The sequence below is a fragment of the Coregonus lavaretus genome, assembly GCF_964263955.1.
Source record: "Coregonus lavaretus genome assembly, chromosome: 27".
Classification (NCBI taxonomy): Eukaryota; Metazoa; Chordata; class Actinopteri; order Salmoniformes; family Salmonidae; genus Coregonus; species Coregonus lavaretus.
In genome coordinates, this window is record NC_140014.1 from 28,810,066 (window position 1) to 28,818,347 (window position 8,282).

At 40.8% G+C, this 8,282-nt stretch overlaps 1 protein-coding gene across 2 annotated transcripts in view; it reads left to right on the plus strand.

Annotated features, from left to right (window-relative positions):
- Nucleotides 1–2,219, plus strand: part of LOC311103068 (sprouty-related, EVH1 domain-containing protein 1-like) — a 67,556-nt gene extending 65,337 nt beyond the window's left edge. Inside the window, exon 6 of one of the 2 annotated variants that reach the window (XM_084144594.1) lies at nucleotides 803–2,158. In XM_084144594.1, coding sequence (XP_084000720.1) covers nucleotides 803–1,504 — 702 coding nt within the window. In that variant the 3' untranslated portion in view covers nucleotides 1,505–2,158. Of the gene's footprint in view, nucleotides 1–802 lie in introns of both variants that reach the window. The other variant, XM_084144595.1, reaches the window with a different exon arrangement.
- Nucleotides 2,220–8,282: the final 6,063 nt, after the last annotated feature.

The window sequence follows — 8,282 nt, forward strand, 5'->3', positions numbered from 1 at the left end:
AGTAAAAAAAAAAGTACAAAAAAATTGCTTTTCTTTAGAAAACAAGAATTTCTATGTGACCCCAAACTTTTGAACGGTAGTGTATATATTTTTTTCAATATTAATATCAGACAGTGGACACCTATGCCGATAGGCATATATGCATGCAATGTCCTGGCGCATTTAGCACTCAAATCTCCGACAGCTGAACCGTGAGGTGGACAATTATTGTTTTAAAAACCAATATAACAATAGGCTATAAAGTTTTGAATATGCTACACATCAAAACACAACAAATATTTTGTATTTGTTTTAGGCAGGTTTTAAGGACACACAACTGTTGATCATTTGACTAATATCGCTAGTTTATTGATGGCGCCGGCAGCACCCAGTCTGAGGTTTCTTTCTTTCTACTCTGAACGGGTCTTCGGATCCAAATCGGAAGGGGTTTGTTCGAGTCTGTTTTTCCACAGGCCTTTTCGGAACGTGTCTCCATTTTTAAAAATGTTTTTTTATTCATATTGGGTCGGGTGGGAAAGCCATGTTCCATTTCGTAAGTTGGACCTGTGAAGACCTCTATTCTAGACCCACTATATTACAGTATATCATTAGCCCTTTATTGCCACTAGAGATTAAACCTCCATGTTAGATCTAGTTCAATAAGGTATACTTATTCTGAAGAATGTCTTACATGACATGGAAGGACAGTAAAGATCATTCAAGATGAATACTCAAATAAATTAAATATATACTGACACACTGCTAAAATGTCTGTTGTGTTCTCTGAACTGAATTAAATGAAATAACACTATGTCTCCATCAGGTCTCCTTCAAGTCTACGCGCCACGTGAGCTTTCACATGGACGAGGAGGAGATTGTAAGGATCAACCCTCGTAAGGACGTTCTGATCCGCGGTTACGAGGACTACCGCCACCCCGTCATGTGGAAGCAGGAGGCAGAGCGAGAGGACCCTGACTTCCCTGCCCTCTTCCACAAACTGGACAGCAAGAAGTGTGAGTACCTCTTCCCCGAGGGGCCGGGAATGGAGTCCCACTCAGCCCCTGGAAGTATGGGCATGGGCACAGGACTGGGGCTAGGGCTGGGTAAAGACTCATCCATCAAGACGCAGCCCTCGCCGCTGCTCAAGTCCAAAAAAGGGCGGCGGAGGCGGGAGGACGGTGAGCGTTCGCGCTGTATCTACTGCCGAGAAATGTTCAACCATGAGGACAACCAGCGGGGCCAGTGCCAGGACGCTCCAGACCCCATCAAGCAGTGCATCTATAAAGTCAGCTGCATGCTTTGTGCCGAGAGCATGCTGTACCACTGCATGTCTGACTCGGAGGGAGACTTCTCGGACCCCTGCTCGTGTGACGCGGCTGACGAGCAGTTCTGCCTGCGCTGGCTGGCCCTGACGGCACTGTCCTTCATCGCTCCCTGTATGTGCTGCTACCTGCCACTGAGAGCCTGCCACCACTGTGGGGAGGCCTGCAGATGCTGCGGGGGCAAGCACAAGGCCGCCGGGTGACCTGAATGAACTCTGACCCCTCACCCGGGATGACCTACCCACAACACAGCTAGCTGACACAGGAAAGCGGAAAAAAGCTGGGTATTAAAATACCGGCAACCTTGTTTTTCATTCACCTCAGAGGGGGTGACGTTGTTGTAGACGCCTAGCTCTGGAGGTCTTTTGGAGATGTTTGTGTCTTCCGGCGCAGAGAGCAGCGGAAGACGAACCTCGTGCTTTACGGGCTCTGAGCGTGAAGTGAAGTTCGGGAGCTGAACGCGAGGAGAAGGCGTTGAGATTAACAGACGTGGAGATATTACTAAACACACACTCTTACTCACACTCGTACATAATAAACACAACAACCAGGCCACCATGTCACTCTCCCTACAAGTAATGTGTAACTTTATGAAGGAATATTGTATTTTGTACAGAGAGCAAAAACTACACAACAACAGCAAAAAACAAAACAAAACAATTGTGCATACAGAAAACATACTTAGTGTTTGAGTATGCTAAAAGGGATATGTTCTTGTGAATTTGCAGTTGGGTAACAGTGGCCGTTCCTTTATGACTCGAGCATTAAAGTGCACTATAAATGTTTTACCCCCCCTTCACACAATTCTAATGGTACATTAACCTTAAGACCATTCTTATTGAGTAAATTAACAGTTCAAAGATGTTGCTGTGGTGGATGTGTACGTGTTTCCTTATTTTTCCTATTCATCAAATGTTGAACAAAAAAAGAACGTAACACCTTTTTATATTTTCGTGGTACAGTCTGACATAGCTAGATGTTAGAGTGATTTGGACCACTTAATTGCATTCCAACATAAAGGGATCGATTCCATGAGCAGAAGCGAAAATATGGTAATGTGTTTTGCAATCCTCCATCTTCCGAACAAGTCAAGAATTAATGTTAGCACTTCTTGACTCACCTTCCTTGAGACCAAAATGTCACAATTCCAGGTACTTTACCAGATTTTCTATTTTGACTCCATCACATCTTTGCTTCATGGTAAAACTGTTGTTTTTTATTTAAAGCTGAAGTTTTGCTCAACCAGCAAGTTTTTCAGTTTAATGTTGGTGAGTAAGGGGTCTTGAGTGCCCCTTTGTTGAACAAGGCACTTAAATCAGGCTAGTTTGGGGAAAACACTTTTTTTTATTTTTTTTATTAGTCATCAACTAGAAATTACCAACTAAAACTCAAATTTAGTGTGCGAAAAGCCCACCTTGAAAGCACTGGTCTCCAAGCTTTGGTTACAGCACCATCTTCATATTTCAAATGTACTGGATGTCTGTCCCCTTGTGATTGAAGCATTTGTAAGGAGTCAAATGTACTGCTGTTATTAGGTCATTTTGCAGTTTGTCCACGGTAACTCCTAGAATACATAGTTTAACATTTGCCCAGTCATGAATGAACAGGTGCCTCATTTTTAAATGTCACAAAGTGCATTTGCCTATAGGTAATTATAGCATATGGGTATGATTGTTTGTTACACACTGTATGTGCATAGGTCTTCATATGCAGTGGCAGTGAGACGTCAAGCACAGTGATCATAGAAACTGATATGTGTTTACTCGTTGTAACAAACCTGACTTTGTTGAAGGCTGATGGGTAGATACAGTATGAAGGTCCTTGTTGAAATCCATATTTCACTCAGAGGAACATAGCCACGATAACAAACAATAACTGTAGACATACCCCCGGTTGTATTAATTCGATACTGCATCTTTAAAAGACAGTATGCTAATTCCACACATCAGAATGAACTGTTTTGATAAATCTTTCTGCCTGTGTACCTGAATAGTTTTTGAGAACAAAGAAATTAGTTTATTTGATCATTTAGACCAGGGGTGTCAAACTCATTCCACAGAGGGCCGAGTGTCTGCGGGTTTTTGTGTTTTCCTTTCAATTAAGACCTAGACAACCAGGTGAGGGGAGTTCCTTACTAATTAGTGACCTTAATTCATCAATCAAGTACAAAGGTGGAGCAAAAACCCTTAGACACTCCGTGGAATGAGTTTGACACGTGATTTAGACAAAATCGTTATCAAAAGGTTTGAAAATCGCCCTCCCCTATTTAAAAAGCTTGTCATTACAGCCCTGTACTGTAGCCAATAGATATGCACACCATCCCCCGGCCCGCCACTTCTTGAGAAAAGGAAGTGGCAACCCTGTCTCGTCTCCAGACTGGATGGGGGCAGTCAACTTCTTCCATATCCCTCCCTTATGCCCCATGCGAGGCACCAACCAACACTCTTTACTTTCTATGCAAACTATTGACCATGGGAAACACATAGACCTCTCTCCACACTGAGTCAGTGACGGTACACTTTAATAACGCTATTTACACGTTACCCCAGGTACCAAACTCCAAGCACCTGTAAATAAGTAACACTATATTTAAATACCTGATAATAATCCCATTTTGTTTTTTGGAAATGAAAAGATATAGCTGTATTTATCACTGCTGTCAGCATATACTGTAGCTTCAATTGACAGCATTATGTACATAGGTCACCTTTTAGTATTATTTCACATTGAAAGTAGAGGGCGTTCATGATGGAAATGACTATTGAGCTTTTAATGGAGTTTCTTTCTAGTTTTCTACGAAGGGAGGAAGGCTAGAGTGCTAACATGGTACAGTAGTGGCAGTCCACTTATTTAAAAAAAAGTTATATCTATATATATATAAAGCTGCTAGATACAATCACTAATTTTTTATTGAGTTGAGTGAAAAGTCAGCTACGAAAGACTGTTTAAACAATACCTAGTTCCTATGATAGCATATAACCGTGTGTGTGCGTGCGCATTTGGTTGGTTTATCAATGTTTTTGTTCTCCCATATTGTAATTTGGATTGCCCTGCATATTGCAAGCTGAACCCAAGATTTGATGAACCTGATTAAAAACTTGCTGGCTGAGAAGCAAAGTGTTGGACGTACATTCATACAAGTTTATCTGAGAGATACTGAAATCATCCGTTTCATTCTGCATTAACCAGCATAGTGTAACTCGCTATCATGTACTGTATTATATATGCAACATGTCTGTCTGCTTTAATATATTTATGTTTTACCTGTTAACTTTGCATAAGACTTCAGTTTTTAACCACTTTGCTGCTAGTCTTTTATACTTATTTCAATCTTGGAAAGTGTGCATATCTTTGGATTGCTTAAAAATGTACATTCTTGACTTTGTGTGCGTTAAAATAGAAATGCCTATATAAACGTATTTCTTCAGTGTATTGTTTAAAAAGGTTTATTTTCACAGCAGTTGAGTGGTTACTTTTCAATTATCCAACGCTTTGGTGCACTGATGATGTATGTATGCTTTTTTCTTATTACAACGCTTGATGATGTAACGTGATTAGTTCTAAATAGTGGAAAACATTTGTGTTTTGAAAATTGCAGTATAAATGGTACTCTAATTCTTCTGTAAACACTGCCTGTTTACTTTCTTTCTCATGCATCTTTTCTTTCAGTTTCTTAGTGCCCTTGGCTTCACATCCTGACAACCTTGAAAAAGTGCCTCACGTCCATCATAGTTTCCATCTAAAACTTAACAGCTCTTGTTCTGGTTATATTGGTTTATATATGTCTAGGTATTTCTATCATGGTTTGAAAATTCCAAGTATATGATGTAAAATGTATAGTTCAATAACTCATGTCATAGTTGTACTTTCTTTATACAGATGTAACTTGTTACTTTTCATAAATATATAATGTAAATATGCATACATATGTTTAACTGTTTTTATGTTACATCATACACTTGTAATTTGTCATATCAAATAACATTATCATAATAAAATGGTGAGTTTTAATCTTGTGTCATCTTGTGGGATTATTTTGAAGATTTTTATCATTCTCTTTCCACCTCAGGTTTCCTTATGATCCGAGGGGAGTCCATAGTGTTATATTTCTATGGTGGAGACATTGCATATGTACAATGCAACCAAATTGTACATAACATTGCAAACCATTAAAGAGTAACTTAAATGACAAATTCTGCTTTTCATTTTGTCAGTTCATTGCAAAAGTTATATTTTGGTCTTTTAGTAAGTAAATCTAGCTCTTTTTGCCCCTAGCAGTTCAAAATATATGCAAATTCTTAATTTCATGCATGCCTTGTGGTCTCCTGTTCTTCACCACATGAAGAGCAGTAGCCATTTTGAGCCAAAAAACACAACCCCGTTACTTGTTTGACCATAACAAGGTTGTGAGACTGTGACAGGGTTGAGTTTGTCACTTTGTGAAGTTATTCAAATTAATTATTATTGTTTATCTTTATAACGACATGCATATGTTGACTGTAATGTTGTCCATGTTAAGTATATACAGTGCATTCGGAAAGTATTCAGACCCCTTGACTTTTTCCACATTTTGTTACATTTCAGCCTTATTCTGAAATGGATTACATTTCCACTCATCAATCTACACACAATACCCCATAAATGTTTGCACATTTATTTTTTAAAAATTAAAAGCTGAAATATCACATTTACACAAGTATTCAGACCCTTTACTCCATACTTTGTTGAAGCACCTTTGGCAGTGATTACAGCCTCGAGTGTTCTTGGGTATGACGCTACAAACTTGGCACACCTGTATTTGGGGAGTTTCTCCCATTCTTCTCTGCAGATCCTGTCAAGCTCTGTCAGGTTGGATGGGGAGCGTCGCTGCACAGCTATTTTCAGGTCTCTCCGGAGATGTTAGATCGGGTTCAAGTCCGGGCTCTGGCTGGGCCACTCAAGGACATTCAGAGACTTTTCCTGAAGCCACTCCTGCGTTGTCTTTGCTGTGTGCTTAGGGTCGTTGTCCTGTCGGAAAGTATTCAGACCCCTTGACTTTTTCCACATTTTGTTACGTTACAGCCTTATTCTAAAATGGATTAAATAAATAAAAATCCTCAGCAATCTACACACAATATACCCCATAATATGAACCCACGTCACCGGCACCCGTGGAGCAGCTGTAGTAGAGAGACCGAGACGGATGCAGAGAGAGACAAATAATTTTACTTTCAAACTGACTGTCCTATCTGACCATAGGAAGAGACAGAGTGAACTAGAATGCAGAACTGAATGCCTCTGACACTGTTGCCCAGCTTGTCCAGTGGAGGAGACCAGCACATGATGCCCATGACGTTGGGCACCACCAGTAGGATGCCCCCTGCCACGCCCGACTTGGCTGACAAGCCCACCTAGAGACACAAAGACACAGGGAGAGGTTACCCAAACTAAATAAATATATCTAGAAGAAGGGAAGAGGGGGAGAAAATAGTTAAATAAATACAGCTGGAAGAAGGGAGGAGGGGAGGAAATAGGTAAATAAATATAGCTAGAACAAGGGAGGAGGGGGAGGAAATAGGTAAATAAATACAGCTAGAAGATGGGAGGAGGGGGAACAAATAGTTAATTAAATACAGCTGGAAGAAGGGAGGAGGGGAGGTAATAGGTAAATAAATATAGCTAGAACAAGGGAGGAGGGGGAGGAAATAGATAAATAAATATAGCTAGAACAAGGGAGGAGGGGGAGGAAATAGATAAATAAATATAGCTAGAACAAGGGAGGAGGGGGGGGAAATAGGTAAATGAATATATCTAAGAAGGTATCTGATATCCAGCAGATTTCCTCCTGTAGCCTACTGTGTGGGTCTTCCTACCTTATGTCAAAGCTACTTCTCACTAGAATGAGCAGAAGAATGCTATGTAGCTAAAGAAGAAATGAAGTAATGTTATGTAGCTAACCAAGAGATGAAGTAATGTCTGTTTGGTAACATCGCTAATAGACCAGACACTAACTAGAGGCAAGAGACAGAACTAGTCTGTTTGGTAACATCGCTAATAGACCAGACACTAACTAGAGGCAAGAGACAGAACTAGTCTGTTTGGTAACATCGCTAATAGACCAGACACTAACTAGAGGCAAGAGACAGAACTAGTCTGTTTGGTAACATCGCTAATAGACCAGACACTAACTAGAGGTAAGAGACAGAACTAGTCTGTTTGGTAACATCACTAACAGACCAGACGCTAACTAGAGGTAAGAGACATAACTAGTCTGTTTGGTAACATTGCTAACAGACCAGACACTAACTAGAGGCAAGAGACAGAACTAGTCTGTTTGGTAACATCGCTAATAGACCAGACACTAACTAGAGGTAAGAGACAGAACTAGTCTGTTTGGTAACATCACTAACAGACCAGACGCTAACTAGAGGTAAGAGACAGAACTAGTCTGTTTGGTAACATCGCTAACAGACCAAACACTAACTAAAGTCTATGAAGTCCAAGTGGACATTCTCTATTTTCCCCCTGACCCATCTGTCTATCTCCTCATTTGAATTCCATGCTGTCACAGTCACTAGCCCATTCCCGGGGAAGGACTGCCCGCTCCATGATCTCGCCATCACGGTTGACAACTCTGTTGTGTCCTCCTCCCAGAGTGCAAAGAACCTTGTTGTGACCCTGGACAACACCCTGTCGTTCTCCGCTAACATCAAAGTGGTGACCCGATCCTGTAGGTTCATGCTCTACAACATTCGCAGAGTACGACCCTACCTTACACAGGAAGCGGCACAAGACGATTATAATGGCGCCGGAGAAGAAGGCTGCCGTTTTACAGCCCTCTAACCAATTGTACTATTATGTCTGTTTTTCCGCGTTATTTGTAATTTATTTTGTACATAATGTTTCTGCCATCGTCTCTTATAACCAAAAAGAGCTTCTGGATATCAGGACAGCGATTACTCACCTCGTATTGGACGAAGATCTTTTCTTCAACGAGCTGGC